The following is a 22,738-nucleotide window of genomic DNA, read 5'->3' on the forward strand; positions in this document are numbered from 1 at the left end:
TGTATAGTAATTATATCCCAGCAAAAGGGGGCCATGCTGCATGGGTTCCCTGTGAAATTTGGCGGGAAAGTTGCAAGTTGCTAGTTAGTTTTACTTTAAAATTTAGCATCAATTTTAAATTTTAAGGCATTTTCAAGCCTTTAAATTGCAAAAATTCTGCAGCTCCTGGGGGTTGCACCCCCAGACCCCCCTTGAACTTCTAATTTCTAACTATAACTAAATGAACCATACAGCAAGTTTCATGCTGTGTCCCCTGTATGTCAGGTCTACAATTATACATAGTATAGAAAGTCTGAAGAACAACAGATAGGGTTGAGCATATTTATATAGCTAGCTAGCAGTGAAATATCACTAAAATTGTATATCTGAGTGTCTAAGTTTCAAAAATTTCCTGTGGGGGCATGCCCCCAGACCCCCATAGAATGCTCGTGCTTCGCACTTTGCACACTGTGCAACAGCTCCTCTCTCATTGACATGTAGTAGCAATTTCAACATTATAGTTAATGGCTTGACCAACTCAATTTTCCCTCCTCCGGCCCTGTTTAGTGAAAGTGATTGTTCCAAACCAAGGACTAGAAGTTGTTCTCTAAACTGGTAGAGATAAAATAATCACAATTAATGGTGAATTACTGATAAACAAAGGAGACAGAGTGGTACATCGTTCCAATGGAATAGAGGTAGCATGGGCAGGTGGACGACCACATGTAGTACTTACAATTGGATACCCATTGGCATTACGTTGGGATGGATCAGGTCATGTTAGGATTACTGTATCTAGTAGTTGGCAGGGACAATTGTGTGGACTGTGTGGGAACTATAATAATGATGCTAGTGATGATTTTATGTTTCCCAATGGTTCAGTGACAACTTCTGTAAATGATTTTGGTAGTAGCTGGTTGTATGCTAAAACATCAGAGGATTGTGGAGTACCACAACCTCCACCACCTTGTCCAGCAAGTGTTACAACAGCAGCACAATCACGATGTAATGAACTAATGAACAGTGTATTCAATGTGTGTAATAGTGTGGTAGATCCCAGTGATTTCATTGAGGGCTGTGAGCTAGACTACTGTTTGTGCAGTGAAGAAGACAGAGAAACTTGTTATTGTAACAGTTTATCTAGTTATGCTGCAGTATGTGCTTCAAATGGAGTAGTTATTTCTAAATGGAGGAATTTCTTTTGTCGTAAGTAATACTATTCTCTAACCTGTTCCATTACTTAATTCTTTATTTAGCTATCACCTGTCCATCAGGAATGGTATACCAACAATGTGGTCCTGTGTGTCCTCAAACTTGTGACAACTATGACAATGCAGAGTGCAGTAGTGGCTGTGTTGATGGATGTTTCTGTCCAAGTGAAACAGTGTTGTCATATGGATACTGTATCAATGTGTCATATTGTCAAGGTAGGCAGGGGAGTAGCCAGGATTTTTTGAAGGGGGTTCCAACAGCAGTATTGAGTTATCAGAAGCAGGGATCTGGGGGCACAGCCCTCAGCTACTGAGAGATTTTCAATATTTTAATGAATCAAAACTCAGCAAATTGCTATATTTTATGCAAAAAAAGTACATTAATATAAGTGCCCCTGATAGAACTAGATAAAGCTACCTAGTGGAAACAGACAGTATAAGACACAGAGACACATATAGTAATCTGTAAGTGATAGTTATCTCACTAGTGTAAGAACCATGAATCAACTGATACAAATGGAATGACTTACAATCAAAACATAACTACAATGATGCATAGCATGAATTAGCTTGCATAACACGAGTGGTAACTTACTGAAGTTTAGGCTTGTGCCAATTATGTTTTGAAAATTGCCTATTATGCTTTTGAGAGGTGCTCAAAAATCCAGCCTATTATGCTCAAAATTATGTTCTCAAAATCAAGATTATGCTCGAGAGCTGACTGTTTTATTAGATTATATCTGCATTTCCTGACTGCTGTATTAGAGTATCTCGATCTCATTTCCATAAAGTGTGAAAAATCAGTCAAGAAATAGTAATAATAATAACACTGCAAGGTTTTTGATATGAAATGCAGTAATAATGTGCAGTGTGTTCATGTTGTGCAGTATTCTAGGGTCACGCATTGCACGTTTTAATTAAAATTCTTGAAAATCATCCTATTATGCTGACATAATGCTTGATGCTTTTGCTAGCCTATTATGCTTGAACATGGATATGGATATTTACATGTATGTTCTATTAGAGTGTACATGACTGCTCTATTAGAGTATATCAATCTTTTAAACAAATTTTAAAGAGGGCTCATGTTACTATTGTAAATCCTTCCCTGAGAGATAAATCAAGCTTTATCAACTGTTGTACTGTGCCATGCACTATATTACTCATTTTGTCCTGCCACACTAAATGGGGTGTTAGGGTCCTGCTGTAAACTCAGAAATCTAACTTTTACAGGGGGGTTCCTGAACCACCCCTCCCTATGCCCCTGGTAGGTGCCATGCCTTACAATTGTTTGTTGAAATACTTTCTTTCTTTCTACATACTGTATAATATTTATATTACATTTGTAGTTCTGAATGTAACTGGTATCAACATCACTGCTCCAGACACTCAGCTAGTTGGTCAACCACTAACCCTAGAATGCAGTGTGACTACCATGAAAGGTATCACCAGTAGAGTGGATATTGTGTGGAGTAGTGATAGTGTAGAACTTATGAAATTTGACGGGGTCGTTATCAGCTCAATATTGAGCGATTCAGTCATATACAAATCCTCATATTCTACTCAAATTTTAAGCACCAATGATTCAGATAGGGTATACCAATGTACAGTGGTAATCAACACTGATCCTCCTGTGTTAGCTCGTGGCAGTGTCACACTTGATATAACTGGTAAGGTTGTATGTATATAGCCTTGTCAAGTATTTGAATATGTAATTTATTTTTGTAGTTCCTACTCCTACAGTCAGAATAACACCATCTGGTCTTATACAAGGAGCTATGGTAGGTAGTCCTCAAGATATCCAGTGTACAGTGAGTACAGTTAGTGGAGTGGAGTTCAGTTCAGTAATGATAAGTTGGATGGGACCTGGAGGAGATAATATTACAAATGATAGTAGAGTGACCATCAGCCCAACAAGTGGTAGTGATAACAATTACACTAGTAGTCTCCAGTTTATGTACCTGATGGAGGGAGATGAGGGTACATATGAGTGTAATGTGATGATACTGGAAACTAATGGATCAAGTTCAATGATGATTAATAATCTAACTGGTAAGCAATGTATAATATTTCGAATTGGCAGGGATCCAAGATATAAAAAGTGATGAAACAATAAATCAATACTCATGTTAATGATCATGACACATGGTAGTGTGTTGTGTGGCCAAGAAAGCCAACATGTCACACTGTGAGCATATTGTCAGGGAGAAAGAAAATGCTATATTCTTGCATATGTAACTCCATGTTTCCTTCTAGAATTGGAATATTTTATACTGCAATTGCCTTCCACCTTCAGCAGCTCACATATCAAATTTTAGCAAGACCAAGTGCAATCGTGAAACATGAGCCCTTTGTTTTTCTTTCATTTAGGGGGCTCAGTGGGGCCTAGACTACTCTTTTCACACACTTTATACAAACCATTATAAAAAGCAAATGCCAAACTCAATTTTCTTGAACTTTGGTGTACTTTAAAAACATATTATTGTGGCATAATCACATACCAAGTTTGATGCAAATCTAATACATAGCCATAGTGCTATGTACAACTATCTGCATTTAAAAGGTAAATATTTTGTCATGCCTATACAGTAAATCGCTATTGGGAATAACTTTAAAATCGGTATACATGTAGATTAACCATCATAGCTCAAAAATTTTGTGGTTAAAAAGAAATTGCTTTGAAAGCTGTAGAGTTACAAGAAAAACATCAACCTAGTGTAAAATTGTGGGGTCAAAATATTCTAATTGAACTGTCACCAAGAATAAAATGTTGAAAAAAGTTGTCCAGGGCTTGATCCAGGGACCTCCAAACTTAACTCCCAAACTATTCACTATTGAACTTCATTTACCAGCTGATCAACTCAATCTTGTATAAATGAAAACTCAAGTTCAAATCTACTCAATAGTGAAAGTTTATGATTTCATAGATTTGCCAATGGAAATCATGTATGTTCTATTAGAAAAAAAAATGTGTGCTTATTAGAGTAGTTCAAAAGTAATCAAACAAACTCTGCCATACAATACCGTTGTAACTTTTATAGTATTCCATCCCCTCTCACAGCAAAAATAGTGTTCCAATACTACATATTCTAACCCCATCTTTATTCAATATTGGAACAACTATTTTAAAAAACTCCCTATAACGAGACAAAACGAACCTCAAATCTACAAATGACGCTAATGTTATTCACTATTGAGTGCTGTGGTCTATTTTTGTTTGAACCGAGGTAGAATTTGTGGACTATTGGTTCCAACAACAAAACATAGACGGAATAAATACAGTCAGTATTTGTGTATGAAATATGCTGTGTCTCATGCCAATCGTCATCATCATAATCAACATAATAAGTGCTATGCTAGCAAAACTTGTGACAACAGGCTGTAAGCCATATCCTAGCATAAAAAGGTGCAGGATTTGCTTTGTTATAACTTCCGCTGATTGCATTTGCATAAAAAAATTGATATACTCTAAATAACAGTCATTGCAAAATAAAAAGTACAATCGTGTATATCAGGAATTTTCTTTGTTATAATACAGTTTAGATACTTTTTTTATTATTAAGGCTTTACAGCACAAGTGCTGAAGGTCTGTAGGACACCTGGTCCTACAGCCTGTTTAGAGTTGTTACATAAAGTGTGTTTGAAAAGGTGGAGAAAGGAGAAAAAAATCCATGACTGGACCTGGGCAGCCTCGAACCTGCAGTCATCCGATTAATGCTTGAATGCTTACGGGAGTCTGCCAGGTGGTCAGAGTGTTTTCTCCTTGTCAATTTCAAGTATATATACAAGCACTATATTACAACTTTATTCAGCCACAGTCATGAACAAGCAAACATAACAATTATTGGTTATTGCATAGATCCATTGGTATTGGATCTGATGGTAATGTCTGACTGGTGCCATTATTTCCTTTGATGGGGTATGCGTGGTGATTGTTTAAAAAAAAGTAAACAAACAAATATAAGGAAAAATTAGAAATTTTATTTTTGAGTAGGGATCATAGAAATAAAAAGCAAGGATATAAAGGGAGGTCATCTACACCTGCAGCTATACTAGTGGAATTTAATCCCTACTTCATTCATGGATATACAAAGTCTGTATATGACTGAAGTAGGAATTAAATGTGAACTAGCACAGTTGCAGGTGTAGATGGGTAAGTAGAATTCTAGGAAAACGGGAAAGGGATGGGAATGGAAATCAGGAACAGGAATGACCAACTGAAAATGCCTGATAAAGGTTATCACATCAATATACAAGTTAGATTTTTGCAGCACAATGCTTCTTTGTAGCATTGTTGAATCCTTTCACTAAAGCATTCAAAATACTCTAATAGAGCAATCACCTGCTATAATAAGCCATCAAGAATGTCTCGTTAACCATCTCACCAGGGATATGCATTGAAAGCCTGTGAATTGATGGACTATAGCTGGCATGGATTAAGTATATAGACTAGATAACTCATCAACACTGAAAATTAGCTACTCACTGAGCCAAAAACATTTTGTTTCTATTACAAGGTTTGTAAACTGCTTCTGTTGCTTCCAGATAAGAGCTTGTATGGTGGGATATTCAGCAGTTGCTTATCAGGCTGAAGTGGCTCCCCCATGACTGTTTATATTGTCCTTATAGTCTTCTTACTGAAGCCTTTTAGCTTGACACATACTGCAGCTGTTACATATCCCATGATGTTTCCATCATGTGACCTTTATCCTGAGGTTGTAGGTACAACTTCCCACTTCTGAGTATGCAGGCACTACCAGTTCTGATTATTAAGGAGTAAATAGTTTTCAGTGGTGGTGACTTAGGCTTTCAATTCCGGGTAGCTACAATTAACAAAACATTCTTGACTGCTCTATTAGAGTATTTTAACTGCAGGTGACTGCCCTATTAGAATGTTTCAATTGTTTTAGTGGAAGAATCCAACAATGTTACAAAGAAGTACCATATAGTCTAAATATTTTGAGGGAAAAAAACGTTTGCTGATTTTTTGAGGTTTTGGGGATTAAAAGCAAATATTTTATCATTGAAATATTTAGAATTCTATAGGTGACCTAATTTTGGAAACTATTAATCTACGCACATCGACAGATTGTGAGATATGCAATTTTAAACATTTCAATCCAAGAAGGATGAAAGCTATGAGTTTGAAATTTTCACCATGAATGCAGTCAACCATAGTGTTTATTTCATTTCAATCCATAGCAAGCTAGCTATTGATATAAGCTAGAGTTCATAATAAAGTAGTAATATTGTATATTATTAACTCTTGATATAAGCATGCACCTTTTTTCATGACAGTATCTGTAACACAAACATGTCACCATGGGTGGTAGTGGGTGGGTAATTGATATACGAACAGAAAATGGCCGAGAAGGTCATATGGTGCCTCCAGCCTTAATATTGGGCTCTCAAGACTACCTGTGCCACTGAAAATTAGAGAAATGCATGTAGAATACATCTGGACAACTATTCAAGGCTGTTCATGTCTCTAGTCTCGTGTTTCAGCTGGCCAGTGGCAATAAAAGGTGCCAGATTGTTCCCAGTGGCTGGCACACATCTCTAGAAATCCACTTGCAAAAAGCAGCCTAATCAAACCAGAGGCATGGATGGCTGTGGTGTAAATGTGTAGAGTATTGGTGTGGCTATCCATTCATGGTGAAAAGTGAACTTCACTGATGCGTGCGTAGATCGACCATTTTCAAAAATTTGGTCACATAATTATAGTCTAATACATTTTGGGTGTGTTGGAAAATCCATGAGAAATTTTTAATTAGGTAATATTGCTCAACCCCAAATATTTTGTGCCTATAAATATGGCTATACAGTCTTGTGCTGTAAAGTCCAACCTTTATATTGGCATGATGACCTTTATCAGGCATTTTTTATTGGTAATTCCTTTTTCCACTTTTCATTCCCGTCCTTCTCCCATTTTCCTAGAATTCTACTTACCCAGTGTAGATGACCTCTTGCTTTTATTTCTATTATCCCTAATAATTTTTTTCTAATTTTGCTAGTGGTATTGTTGTAGCACATGAGTAGTTACAGTATAATAAAAGTTAATACACAAGGACAAAAAAATACAGTATTATTAGATTTTTTTGTGTATCATATGCAATATACTACTGTATATTGTACAATTACTGATCTTCAACTGATCATCGGGAGTGACTGATTATGAATATATCATATATTTGGTGATCCTAATTTACTATATACATGCTGCTTCTACTTCTTTGTTCACCATCAGTTCATTATTTTGTTGAATGTCTGTGTGTGTGATATTTTCTAGCCTTTCAGATTTCTTAATTGTAATACAAAATTACATTAATTTTACAATGTTATGGTAAATTTATCTGCAGTGTTGGTCTGTAACATTTATATTATCTTTCTCTCTCCATTGAATAGTATCTAATCCCAGTTTAACTATACCTAATCCAAACACTCAGATAGTTGGTCAGTCACTAACACTGGAGTGTAGTGTGACTACCGTGAGAGGTATCACCAGTAGAGTGGATATTTTGTGGAGTAGAAAAGATGAAATACTTGAAACTATTACTGGGGTTGACTCAAACTTTTCAAGTGATAATTATCCAATGTATTTATCTTCTTATACCATCCCATTATTGAGCACAACTGATGACGGTAGAGCATACCAATGTGAGGTAGTGATCAACACTAGTCCACCAGTTATGGCTACTGATAGTGTCACACTGGATGTTACAGTTCCTACTCCTACAGTCAGTATAACACCATATGGTCCTATACAAGGAGCTATGGTAGGTAGTCCTCAAGATATCCAGTGTACAGTGAGTACAGTTAGTGGAGCGGAGTTGAGTTCAGTAATGATAAGTTGGATGGGACCTGGAGGAGACACTATTACAAATGATAGTAGAGTGACCATCAGCCCAACCAGTGGTAGTGGTAACAATTACACTAGTAGTCTCCAGTTTATGTACCTGATGGAGGGAGATGAGGGTACATATGAGTGTAGTGTGATGATATTGGAAACTAATGGATCAACAACTGTTGAGATAGACATGCTTATAAGTAAGCTACATATTAAATAAAGCTAATACATGCATTCACCTTAAATACAAGCTAGTAAAATGTAGTACAAAACATGTGGTTCAAAATGTATCATATTGCCAGTGACAAGAGACATTACTGTTCATGAATAGACTCTATGGTAAGCCATATAGGCAGTCTAAGGCTTTGATTGAATTCTGTCCAACATGTATATTAATGTAATATAGTGCAGGTACAGTAGTACAAATACATTGCATTATTATACCTTTGTGAGTGAACTAGCACACAAGTGCTCATACCCAACTGTACTTTGTTTGTGCACAAATATTTTTAGAATCATGCTCTATAAAATTTGCTATCTTTTCTTTTGCTGTATGTCATTCACTGCATTTGGTGAAATTCTACTGCAAAAAGTATTTGGATATGAAAAGGACATATACCCGAAAGTAAATATATATAACTGGTAACTGAAAGAGCTGAGATTAGTGGTTAAGGATTACTGTTAATGTAACTAACTACACTTGTGACCAGGTTTTGTAAAACTGATCATCTGACAAAACCAAACTGGTTCCATCAGTGGGTAGCTACACTGCCACTACTTGTTTTAAGACTTACTATTACTGAAACAGCATTAAGTTAGTTTTACAATTACAAGCCCCAATTTAGGGTGGTGTGACAAGCTTTAATGGCAATTATGGCCTTGGTAAGGACCGTCTTTATGAGAACCAGTAGCACACTTGTGGATGGCTTGTTAATGTTGGCCACATGTTAGCTGTGTTGATTCTGTTGCATATCAGCCACTAAGGAGCCAGCACAGCCATGCACCTTTGTGCCTGGACTTCATTCTTGTTTTTTTTGAAGTCTGTCTGTTGTCCATCCCACCCCCCCTACCCTCCACCCCTTTGTGAGCGCTCATGATACTATGACACTAGTCAATTTTTCGATCTTGTTTGTTACTTTCATGGACGCAACCTTTTTTACAGCCAAACTGTTTTATCATCAGTATAAAATTTACAGACGCTAATTCAAGAAAATACATTATAAGCTTCTACACTAGAATTCGACAAATTTATTTTGTAGAACAACTCAACTAATGATGATCTACTACTTGATACTCGCTATTACAGTTACGTATAGCCAGATAGTTTAGTAAGGCAAAGTTCTGGAGCCAGAGCCCAGAGATTTTGAGTGGTCAGGCCATGCAATGCATGGAGATCATAGTCATGCATATTACTTTTATTGATCTGATATGATGTTAAAATCAGTGATTATATATGATACTCAGCTGTATGTGCTTAGTATGCATTAACATGCCAAGCAAGGGGAGCCTGAGGGAATGCTCCCCCAGAAAAAAAAATTGGAAATAGTGAAGTGGCATCTGGAGGCCATTTTACATAGCTACAAAGTCTCTTCCTCTAACGTTTTCTCTACCATCAAGGATATATCCTGGTAATTTTGTGCTATAGTACCAAATGATTTAATTTCACTGGAACTTTTAAAAAGTTAAAGTTTAAGACAGATGTAATGGCTTAGACCAAGCATTGTAATTAGAACAGTGTATATTTTATACTGAATTCTCTATTGAAATGTATGTAATGACTGCTCTGTTAGAGTATCTCAATATTTTTACAAATTCAAAGTGGTCCAGCCAATTCCAGAATGGCCAGACTGTAGGTTTGGGCTCTGCAAGTACAAGAAATATATAAATTCAAATACGAATCATATAATAGAAATAAAAGTAATAAGATAAGGGAGGGTGCTTACATGTTCAGCTATATATAACAGTACACATTTAATTCCTATACTTCAGTCATACATGTATATGTATAGTTAGTGACCATGACTGAAGTAGGGATTAAATGTCCACTGCAGTATAGCTGCACATATAGGTTTCTTACTTTGTTTATTACATGTTATTTCTATGTTCCCTACTTGAAATTAAAATTCCAAGTAAACTTTTCCTGCAGCACAATTTGTGACAGGATCTGGGAAAACTGCCCATGATAGCAGGTTTGATTTTTCACAAAGCTACAGAACTTGAGTGTTTTGCTTTTGCTGGCTGCTTTTTTCAAGCCCACTGGCAAGCCATACAAGTAGCCTGGGGCTTTAATGGAGCTCTGGCCAACCTGGAGGTGACTGTATGTAACTGTACAACTCCTTGGTGTGGTGTTGAATAGAAACTTGTGCTGTAAATTTTCTTTGGTACCTGAATGCCTCATAATTTGGCTTAATTTATCCCTATGCATTCCTCTTTCATTTAGTAAACAACTTCTTGCCCTCTCCACCCTCTGGCTTGCCTGATACAGTCAACCTCCAGTTAAAAACTATCTAAAATGGTAGGAAACTTAACTGTTGGCTACATGTACAGTGAGTGTTCTGAAAGGTAAGGAATTGGTGTAAAATGTGTAAAAATTTGGTATACTTAGCTTAACTATTAGCAAGCCACAACACACCAAATACTTAAAACCGGAATTTCTCAATACTTTTAAATTAGCAATAAGACTGATTTTCCCAGACACAGTCACATTTATGACTGGTGAACCCACATATATTACATGTAAGGGAAGAATGGTACCAGGCGTTTTAAAATTTTGCATCTGAATGAGTGCCCCTGCAAACAATTACTGAATTGTAAAGTGAGCGTGTCAATTCATTTTCATCGTCTGTGTTCACTTGCTATCCACAGTGTTACAAACAAAGAATGATGTGAAAAGCATCTCTGCTATCACTCCAATGAGTCCAATCAATACGGACATTACAGATAATTCCTGGGTATAAATATGATAGTCAGCACAAAAACCCAAACCCATAGATACGCTACCATGAATCAAAATTTATGCAGTAGTAAATGGGATGGAACATAGTGAAGGACAAAAGTTAGTCCATGATGCATGCATTGTAGCTGCTGCAGCAGTAGGCAAAAAGGTACTTCTCAGGCCTACGTGACATCAAGCAGTGAAGAAATCAAGCTCGTAACATTAACTATAGTTAGTTGTGATTGGCTAATGGCATCAGTCAGTTAGTTATTAGTCAGAGGAAATTTCAGTTGATTCTATAGTGATTTGTTGAAAGCATTTAGGAGGCATGTGTAAGCCTAACCGATACTGTCAAGCTGTCATGAAGGAAAACTAACGCTGGTTTTAGAGTGATATTTTTTTGCAGATGCAATAAGTGCAAACCTTTATGACCTAGTACAGTATATGTAACTGTAATTTCTGTATGTTTGACTGAAGGCATCAATTATACTCTGAATACACCTTCATTATAATTATTTCTAACCACCAATGTGGAAAGTTTAGTGCCATTTTTGAAACATTTCTAGCATTGTACTTCTTGCTGCTCTTGCAGCATATGCACTTATCATCTTCACTTTGCATAGAAAGGAGTTGTCTAGGAATTGTTGCGATATTGTAGCAAACATTGAATCATACAGTGATGTTATCAGTTGATGTGAGTAGCAACTAATATATGGCCTAATTTGCAATAAAGAAGTTACACATGTCAATTATAGCTAACTAAACAATAATGAAAGAAGTACTGGCTATAAATTTGCCAGCAATTTGTCACAACAGAATTATTTATTTCAATTTCCTTATTAAACTGTTTTAAGGAGAAAGCTACACATTTTCAAGTACACAAATATAAATATGTACAATATTCATTTTCACAAATTTGGTTAGAACTGTTTTTCACATAGTGCCATTAATCTTATTATAAAATTTACCTCAATCTTTTTATAGTTCCAATGACAGGAGTTAATGTAACTGCTTCCAACACTCAGATAGTTGGTCAGTCACTAACACTGGAGTGTAGTGTGACTACTGTGAGAGGTATCACCAGTAGAGTGGATATTATGTGGAGTAGTGATGATGGCTTACAACTGAAAAGAATTGAAGGAGTCATTGTTAACTACAGCATGGACAACTTGGTAGTTTATACAACTAGATATACTATCTCACAATTAAGCACAACTGATGAAAATAGAGCATACCAGTGTGAGGTAGTGATCAACAGTAATTCAACAATTTCAGCTAGTGGCAATGTCACTCTGAATGTTACTGGTAGGTTTTAGTTACAACACAGTTAACATGCTTGGTGAGAATATGAACTGCAATACTTATATGCGTTGCTGTCAACTGTTTAATGCATTGTGCCATAAATGCAAAGTATATAATCTGGTTTGTGCAGTACCTTAATATTCCTGCTCAATTATTTCCTCAGTTGCCCTTTCCCAAAAGTGATGAATATAATGAATATTTACATGATTGTTTAATTGATTTTACAGTAAATGAAGCTAACATACTTTAGGAATAAAACACAAACCAACCAGCTTCATGATTTATCATAGCACAATGAATAGAAGTCAACATGCTTGATATAGATTTAAGTGTCATTACGTACACTTTGTAGCAATATCAAAAAATAGTTATGTGGTATAAAGCATGATGCAGTGAAAGGGTGGTATGTATAGCTACTGTATGAAACTATATTAGTCATGTTATGTTTTCATATGTGTACCATTGCACCCTTGGGGTGTGCACTTTTTGAATATGTCAGCTGCAGGGTGTTGCTTCACTGATTAGCAACTGTTAAAGTTAGTTATACCTTTAATCTTCTTTTGCAGTTCCCACCTTCGATGTATCAATAGTCCCATTTGGTCCAATTGATGATGGTGTGGTAGGTAGTCCTAAGGAGATACACTGTACAGTGAGTACAGTTAGTGGAGTGGAGTTGAGTTCAGTAATGATAAGTTGGATCGGACCTGGAGGAGACACTATTACAAATGATAGTAGAGTGACTATCAGTCCAACTGCTTCACTTGTTAATAATTACATCAGCACTCTTGAGTTTACCTACCTGATGGAGGGAGATGAGGGTATATACACTTGTGATGTGATGATACTGGAAACAACAGGTTCAAACTTTGTAAAAATAGGTAATCTAACAGGTGAGTAAATGCAATTATGAATGTAGAATATATATTCTAGTAACGGTAAATGAATGCTTTCATTTGTTATTCTTTGTAATTTTAGTACCCACAACATATAATTTAAGCCTCGTTGCACATCATATTCAGAAAGTTGGCCAACCTTTAACACTGGAATGCAGATTGATGGCAGTGAGAGGCATCACCAGTAGTGTTGATTTTGTTTGGAGTAGAGATGGCACTAAGCTCCAGAAAAGCAAAAAGTTTGGCAGAGACTTTACAATATTAAACTTAGACATCTACACTGACACTTATACCATTTCTCCATTGAGTGCATCTGATGATGGTAGCACATACCAGTGTGAGGTGGTAATTAGCATCTATCCACCTCTAAAAGATACCGTCAATGTCACATTGGATGTCACTGGTATAGACTGATTTTTTTTTGCATTTCTGTTATATATGTAAACATTTCTACAGTTCCTACTCCTACCGTCAGTATAACACTATCTGGTCCTATACAAGGAGCTATGGTAGGTAGTCCTCAAGATATCCAGTGTACAGTGAGTACAGTTAGTGGAGTGGAGTTGAGTTCAGTAATGATAAGTTGGATGGGACCTGGAGGAGACACTATTAGAAATGATAGTAGAGTGATCATCAGCCCAACCAGTGGTAATGGTAACAATTACACTAGTAGTCTCCAGTTTATGTACCTGATGGAGGGAGATGAGGGTACATATGAGTGTAATGTGATGATACTGGAAACAACAGCATCTGGCTTTATAGAAATGGATGTCATTGGTGAGTTTATGTGACTGAAATTGTGAAGAAAAAATTACCCATATGGGTGCATTGACACTTTAAATATTAAGTTCCTAAATAGAGCATTTATTGTTGACTTTCTACCCATTTATGGGTGGAATAAACCATATAAATACCTTGAATTGCAAGAAATAATTATAGCATTATTTTCTGCTGTTGATAGCATTAGTATAAAAATTGTTTTTGCGTGACTATACTAGTCTCGTGCCCAGATCCTGTCCACTGCATTAGATAGGGTCCGGTGACTTTTGCACACTCCACCATATTACTGATCCATGGCCATCTTCATCATTCTAGCCTATAACATAATGTTGTAGTTGAATAGGAGCATCAGGTTGCTCAGAAAATAAAAAAAATGGCATAGGGCACAAAACTTTTCAACTTTGTCACCAGACCCTACCTAATGGTCTGGGCACGAGACTAGACCATATGGATGATTTTCCAAATTCAGTCACATCTAGTGGAATAGCTACCTTTCACAAATTGCACAAATATGAAGCATATATACAGTGCCTGCTAGTGTTATATACAACTGCAATGTAATTAATGCTGGTACCAGTAAGTAGGGGTGTGGAATATGTGCCCAAGTAGTTTGGGAATAGTGGAATAGATCCAGGTGTTTTGTAGCATTAATTTTTAAGACCATAAAATAATGTCATAATATACAACTTCCATAGTTGAGATCTAGATACTCTAGTAGAACAATCACTATCTCTAATAGAGCAACAGATTATACATTACCGCAAAAGCCAAGAAAAGGTTAGCGCAATTTACAAATTGGGAATGATATATATACATTTTTGGAACAATAAGTACATAATGTCAACTTAAATATGGGATAGAAAAATCATGAACATTGTTAGCATAATTCCAGAGGATTATCAATAAGTATGCGAGTAGATTTCTCACAGAGTTAGTAGTTTTAATGGTAGCTTTACTACAGTAAGTGAATATCTTAACTAATGAAGTAAAATTACATCTTACATTAGAAAGATAATTGTTTGATAAAATCAATTTCAGAGCAGGGATGACTATTATCATAATTGAACAGTCTGTAGGTGTAGCATACAGTAAGGGACTAGGGGTGCCCCCTATCGATTGATCTTAACAATCAAAATAATCTAGTACAACAATTAGTTTTCTCTCTGGCCAACTTTTTTCTTTAGAGAAAGTATTATAGATACTAAAAATGCATACCACTATAATTACCTTTGTGCTTAAATTAAGTCTTTATTGTACATACACTAACAAAGATAAACGGATTTATGAAAAAAGAACTTCTTTTGAGTACTTCATGTTTTCATAAGTTTTTGTGCCTTACTAGTGCTTAGTCAGAACTGCTAAACAGAAGCCCTGAATGTTGGTCAGTTTTTGCTCTTCAACCAACTATTTTGTTTTAAGAAAGTGCTCAGTAATTATAATCCACACAAAAACAGCTAAGCTGTGAAAAAATGGTGCGGCCTTAAAAAGCCTGGGTGAAAAAAGTAGTGAAATCAAAGGTGGCGGCCAAGAAATGGCTGCAATGATGTTAATGCTAATAAATTTTAACAATGCGCACAGCCATTATTAAAATTTTTTAGCATTAACATCATTGCAGCCATTTCTTGCAAATGTAAAGCCGTCACCGGCTTTCCTGTAAATATACTCACGGTGTGGTCGCCGGCTTTCTTGGCCACACGACACACTACCGTGTGTCTTGATCTAATCCAAAACAGCCAAGCTGTAAAAAAAGTGTGCGGCCTTCAAAAAGGCTATGGTGAAAAAAGATGTGAAATCCAAGGTGGCGGCCACGAAATGGCTGTGATGGTAGGTTAATGGTAAAAATTTTAATAATGACAATTCAGGTGAATTATTGTGCCGCTTGGTCTTGGCACAAAATTCACCTGAATTGTCATTATTAAATTTTTTACCATTAACTTACCATCACAGCCATTTCTTGGCCACCACCTTGGATTTCACATCTTTTTTCACCATAGCCTTTGTGAGGGCCGCACACTCTTTTTACAGCTTGGCTGTTTTGGATTAGATTTCATTTCTTTTTGTATTTGTATTGCCGGCTTTGGGACTTTTTAAACCTATCTTTTTTTCTTTACCACAGGAAGAAGAAAAGATGAAATAGATGTACAGTGTACTTTAAATATTTTATCAGTAAATGTATAAATTATATATATATATATATATAATACATATATTTATTACAGAAATCTCCATGGTGGTTTCTTTTTAACTGAACGCTCTACAAGGTGACTTCTTCTAGATGCTCTCTCTACAGGGTGAATTGTTTGTAGCTGAACGATCTACAAGGTAACTTCTTCTAGCTGATCTCTCTACAGGGTGATTTGTTTGTAGCTGAATTCTGTACAGGTGATTTGCTTGCAGCTGAACTCTTTACAGAATGGTTTCTTTGTAGCTGAACTCTCTACAAGGTAACTTCTTCTAACTGATCTTTCTACAGGGTGATTAATTTGTTTGTAGCTGAACTATCTACAAGGTAATTTCTACTAGGTGATCTTTCTACAGGGCAATTTGTTTGTGGCTGAATTTTCTACAGGGTGATTTCTTTGCAACTGAACTCTCTACATGGTGGTTTCTTTGTAGCTGAGCTCTCTACAAGGTAATTTCTTCTAGCTGATCTCTCTACAGGGAGATTTGTTTGTAGCTGAACTATCTACAAGGTAACTTCTTCTAGCTGATCTCTCTACAGGGTGATTTGTTTGTAGCTGAAGTCTGTACAGGTGATTTGTTTGCAGCTGAGCTCTTTACAAAATGGTTTCTTTGTAGCTGAACTCTCTACATGGTAACTTCTTCTAACTGATATTTCTACAGGGTGATTAATTTGTTTGTAGCTGAACTATCTACAACGTAATTTCTTCTAGCTGATCTCTCTACAGGGTGATTTGTTTGTAGCTGAATTCTGTACAGGTAATTTGTTTGCAGCTGAGCTCTTTACAAAATGGTTTCTTTGTAGCTGAACTCTCTACAAGATAACTTCTTCTAACTGATCTTTCTACAGGGTGATTTGTTTGTAGCTGAACTATCTACAACATAATTTCTTCTAGCTGATCTCTCTACAGGGTGATTTGTTTGTAGCTGAATTCTGTACAGGTGATTTGTTTGCAGCTGAGCTCTTTACAGAATGGTTTCTTTGTAACTAAACTCTCTACAAGGTAACTTTTCTAGCTGATGTCTCTACAAGGTCACTAGTTTGTAGCTGAACTCTCTACATGGTGGTTTCTTTGTAAATGAACTCTCTACAAGGTAACTTCTTCTAACTGAACTCTTACATGATGGTTTCTTTGCAGCTGAACTCTCTACAAAGTAACTTCTTCTAGCTGATCTTTCTACAGGGTGATTTGTTTGTAGCTGATTTTTTTACAGGGTGATTTGTTTGCAGCTGAACTCTCTACATGGTGGTTTCTTTGTAGCTGAACTCTCTACAAGGTGACTTCTTCTAGCTGATCTCTCTACAGGGTGATTTGTTTGTAGCTGAATTCTGTATAGGTGATTTGTTTGCAGCTGAGCTCTTTACATAATGGTTTCTTTGTAGCTGAACTCTCTACAAGGTAACTTCTTCTAGCTGATGTCTCTACAAGGTCACAAGTTTGTAGCTGAATTCTCTACATGGTGGTTTCTTTGTAACTGAACTCTCTACAGTATAACTTCGTCTAGCTGATCTTTCTACAGGGTGATTTGTTTGTAGCTGAATTCTGTACAGGTGATTTGTTTGCAGCTGAGCTCTTTACAGAATGGTTTCTTTGTAGCTGAACTCTCTACAAGGTAACTTCTTCTAGCTGATGTCTCTACAAGGTCGCTAGTTTGAAGCTGAGCTCTCTACATGGTGGTTTCTTTGTAACTGAGCTCTCTACAAGGTGACTTCTTCTAGCTGATCTTTCTAGAGGGTGATTTGTTTGAAGCTGAACTCTTTTCAAGGAAACTTCTTCTACCTGATCTCTCTACAGGGAGATTTGTTTGTAGCTGAACTCTCTACAGGTGATTTGTTTGCAGCTGAACTCTCTACATGATGGTTTCTTTGTAGCTGAACTCTCTACAAGGTAACTTCTTCTAGCTGATCTCTCTACAGGGAGATTTGTTTGTAGCTGAACTCTCTACATGATGGTTTCTTATTAGCTGAACTCTCTGCAAGGTAACTTCTTCTATTGATCTCTCTACAGGGCGATTTGTTTGTAGCTGAACTCTCTACATGGTGGTTTCTTTGTAGCTGAACTCTACAAGGTGATTTCTTCTAGCTGAACTATCTCTTTCCATAGTTGCATGAACTCCCTACAAGGTAACTTCTTTTAGCTGATCTCTCTACAGGGTGAATTGTTTGTAGCTAATCTCTTTACAGGATGACTTGTTTGTAGCTGATCTCTATACAGGTTACTTGCTTCTAGCTGATCTCTTGAATTCTCTTCAGGGTGACTGCTCTATTAGGATGACTGCTCTATTAGAGTATCTCGATCTCGCACTTGCTGCACCAAGTTGGATTTCGTGTTATAACTCCGTGGCTTTAAGTCTGATTCTTGTACACCATTGATGAGCCTTTCTAAGATGATTACTCCATCTGTACAACGATTTTCAAAGCATTAGGCCACTCCAAATAAATTCTCTGTTTCCCGTCCTGGACTCAGGCATATTTGTATGCTGGCGGGCGGTCCATTTCCATTATTTCATTATAAGATTGGCTAGCTTTTCAAGCCATTATTTACCTGGCACAGCCAAAAAGGCTGCATAAAAGCATGCTTAAGCTTGTTCCTTCCTTTGTAAGTTGCAAAAATAACTCAAACCCGAATTTTGTGCTGACTTGATAGCACTGCTGACATGTGAGCTGACACTGTTTCAAGATCGCTTTTACTGAGCCTATCAGTATGCAAGAATATCCCGGAAAATAATGGAAGAACACGGAATAATGGAACATTTAGAGCTGGCAGTAACCAGATTCGGGCGGTGGACGGGAAACAGAGAATTTATTTGGAGTGGCCTTACCCCAAGCGATTTATCTGGTAGGCGTGGCAAGCAGTCGTTTTTTTATTAGCTAATCTCGATTGCATAATTGTTACACACTGTTGGTTTTGTCGTTGTATCTTCCTGGTATTAAGCTCGATTTCTTTCAAACCACAAAAGGTTTGAAGTTCAATAGTTAACCTATTCACCCACCGATTTTCAGCTTCTTCCCATACCTGGTTTACCCTGTAGGCGTGACAACATATTGGTGTTATTTTTCGTGAATAATTGCTGATAACTCTTTGCCTGTTTATCGTATTCCAGCCAAAGTTGGTACCGAGATGCGCCTTTATACCCCCCTTCTGTGTGCCAAATTTCAAGGCAATCGGATATGGCGTTCGCGTTTTATAGCAGTTTTTGTAAGTGTACGACAAGAGGAAGAAAAATAAGAAGAGGAAGAAGAAGAAAAAAACGAAGAAACTAAGCCAATTTTTGAAGTCGCATATCTCGGGAACGCTTAGAGCGATTTTACGCAAATTTGGAATGTGGAGTACTGAAGTTGGAGGGCATGTCCACAGCAAAAATCGTCTTGTTTCATCAAGGCAGCACAGAGCTGCGGAGGTGCGAATATCGCGTTTTCTTTCTTCCTGTCAATATACTCTCGGGTGTTGCGCGCCGGCTTCTTGGGCCGCACGACACACTACCGTGTGTCTAGATTTAGTTGAAAAGATTGTTCTGCAATCTTTGTGTATTATAGTATGCAGATGCATCGTTATAATTTTTTTTGTGTAGCTCCTGTACCCAATGTTTATCTAACTGCTCCCAACACTCAGATAGTTGGTCAGTCACTAATACTGGAGTGTAGTGTGTCTACTGTGAGAGGTATCACCAGTAGAGTGGATATTGTGTGGAATATTCACAATGAAAGAATAAACAATAGCTATTCAAATAATAATTCCACAAGGTTATCATCTACTTATACCATCCCACAACTGAGCACAACTGATGATGGTAGAGTGTACCAGTGTGAGGTAGTGATCAACACTAGTCCACCAGTTATGGCTACTGGTAGTGTCACACTGGATGTTACAGTTCCTACTCCTACAGTCAGTATAACACCATCTGGTCCTATACAAGGAGCTATGGTAGGTAGTCCTCAAGATATCCAGTGTACAGTGAGTACAGTTAGCGGAGTGGAGTTAAGTTCAGTAACGATAAGTTGGATGGGGCCTGGAGGAGACACTATTACAAATGATAGTAGAATGACCATCAACCCAATCAGTGGTAGTGGTAACAATTACACTAGTAGTCTCCAGTTTATGTACCTGATGGAGGGAGATGAGGGTACATATGAGTGTAATGTGGTGATACTGGAAACTAATAAATCAAATTTTATTGACCTGAACAACCTCACTTGTAAGTTATTGTCACTGTATATCTTGTGTAAAAGTTAATATTTAGTGATTAATATCAATTAAACTCTCGTCACTGTGGATACTCTCCCTTAATATTACAGTAGTTCACCACAAATGTACGTATAAGTAAATCAACCTTCAGTTATGCTTATCTGATTAATGTCAGTTGTGCGGACTATTTGACTAGTGAGTGGGAAATGAATGAAGAGTTTGGCAGGAGGTCCTGGAACAGTTGCTAAAGCTCATATCTGACAACTAGCATAATTATTAGCATAGATATAGCATATTTGAAGACCTGTATACTGACTCTATCATCAGTCTCTGTTTGGAGTTGAATGGGAGTCCATGGCCTGGGACCTGGTCACACCTCTCCAGTTGGACAGGGTATCAGAATCTGAGAGAAAAACGTTACATGAAAAGTTTTTATAATAGACATATTAAAAATTTAAAATTTTAAATAAGAAATAGGGATCGCTGAAAAAAGCCACGAAACAAGAAGGGATCGCTGGGGTGGTAATGTAAACCACAAATCCCTATTTTGACTTGTTATACTCAAATGGAGCATTTATAGAGAGTCAAAATAGGGATTTGTGGTTTACATTACCACCCCAGCGATCCCTTCTTGTTTCGTGGCTTTTTTCTATTTCTTATTTTAAATTTTTAATATGTCTAGTTTGTGTACTTTTTTCCAAATCCATTTATGGATTATAAGTTAATTGGCCACATTAGTGTAGTAAGCTAACAGAGATTCCTTGGTTTAAAAGGCTAACTCATTAGATATGTTAATGCAATATTAATTTTGTAATCTATGATAAAGACTGTATTTTCATCCTGATTCATTTGTACACACACAAAATATAAGGCAGGATACATTAATTCCTAGTCTATACTCAGTGTTTGAGCCATCATTGTCACACTTGGTGCCATCGCTGAAAACACACTGCTATATGAGCTACCTACCTGTCAGAAGAAATACTGATTGTGCAACTATCATACAGGAGACAGTGTTGATGGCAGCACAGGAGACTTGAAGAAGAACAGATGTCTTAGGTGTTTATTCTAACAGAAGGACAAGAATGAAACTCTATGATACAAGTTATAAGAATGGTAACTGTTAGTGTTATAATTCCTGTAGAGTCCAATTTTTTTTCATAAATTTTAACGTGATATAACGATGCATACATCAAGCATGTACATTATAGGTGTAGAGTTGTCTAGCAGAATAGATAGTGAAGAGATAGCTATACATTGTAGCTGTAGTGCTATTATTGTAGCGATGACGCTTTACAACACCTTTGTATAAGTGTACGTATGAACAGGGCTGAATACAGCAGCAACATTGTGAGTTGGTATTAATCAAGCTAAATAGGAGATGGCTAGGCTTGGCCGAAAAGTCTTCCTATGCCGGTGTCTGCATGTACAAATCCCAATGTCACATTACCAGTGGACAGTGGTGTAGCCAGTCTTACATGATTACCAGGGATTTGGCAGTCATTACCCATACATGCAAAAGTACTTTAAACTGGCATATTGAGTTCCAATTGCCAGGACTTAGACTGGGCTCTAGCCCTGGAAAGCCTAGGTGTAGCCTGCTAGCAACAGTGTGTCACAAAGTGGAACACCATAGGTATAGTCAGCAAAGTCCGGTTAGCATGCATGTGGTCATGGCTAAATGTTTGCAACTGTCAATGTCACTAGCTGATCAGAGAGTGTGCTAGAATATGTACACAGTAGTAGGCATTCCAGCCCAATTTTTAAATTTTGGAAAATGGACTTTTTATATGCTCAATAGATAGAGTATTGATTGCCGATCTCAGAAATATATAGTTTGTTGGGTTGGAATTAGCTACTTTGGCATGCACAGTGCTTAAAAACTGAAAAAAGGTATATTTTTTCTCCAGGGCTCCCCATACATTTTACAGGGAAAAATGGCACAATTGAATCAGGAAGCCATCTAGCAATCTGGACTATCTTGAAACTAGGGATGCCACGACATAGAAATTTTTATGTCACATGTCATAGAGGTTTATGTCACGACATGTCATATGTCACGACATAAGCAAATCTTAAAGTTTCACAACTGAAGCTATTACTTGTGAAACTGCATAGCTATTTTGATTCAAACATGCAAAAATATCAACTTAAACATCAGCAATATTAATTATGAAATCAACAACCAACAATTGCTCATACTTATTTGTCAATTTTTCTCATATTTATTGCATCAAAATTAATCAAAATGAATGGAAAAGTGTGCATTATTAGGAGATATTTATGTCACGACATAAAGAAGCCTATGTCATATCATATCATGGAACTTTATGTCACGACATGTCATATGTCACGACTATCGTGGCATCCCTACTTGAAACTGCAGTTGCTTCTAGCTGCAAGTTTGTACATGTAATGAGAGT

The 22,738-nt window shown here is 36.9% G+C and overlaps 1 protein-coding gene across 1 annotated transcript in view; it reads left to right on the forward strand.

Moving 5' to 3' along the window:
* The first annotated feature begins 744 nt into the window (after nt 1–744).
* The window catches only part of LOC136264668 (mucin-3B-like), a 145,142-nt gene continuing 123,148 nt past the window's right edge, over nt 745–22,738 (forward strand). The window contains exons 1-11 of the mRNA XM_066059472.1: nt 745–805; nt 862–1,185; nt 1,236–1,406; nt 2,540–2,860; nt 2,919–3,242; nt 7,596–8,237; nt 11,957–12,277; nt 12,841–13,164; nt 13,250–13,570; nt 13,624–13,944; nt 19,702–20,325. Of these exons, the coding sequence (XP_065915544.1) occupies nt 745–805; nt 862–1,185; nt 1,236–1,406; nt 2,540–2,860; nt 2,919–3,242; nt 7,596–8,237; nt 11,957–12,277; nt 12,841–13,164; nt 13,250–13,570; nt 13,624–13,944; nt 19,702–20,325 (3,754 nt within the window). The remainder of the gene's footprint in view (nt 806–861; nt 1,186–1,235; nt 1,407–2,539; nt 2,861–2,918; nt 3,243–7,595; nt 8,238–11,956; nt 12,278–12,840; nt 13,165–13,249; nt 13,571–13,623; nt 13,945–19,701; nt 20,326–22,738) is intronic.

Source organism: Dysidea avara, chromosome 1, assembly GCF_963678975.1.
Source record: "Dysidea avara chromosome 1, odDysAvar1.4, whole genome shotgun sequence".
Taxonomy (NCBI): Eukaryota; Metazoa; Porifera; class Demospongiae; order Dictyoceratida; family Dysideidae; genus Dysidea; species Dysidea avara.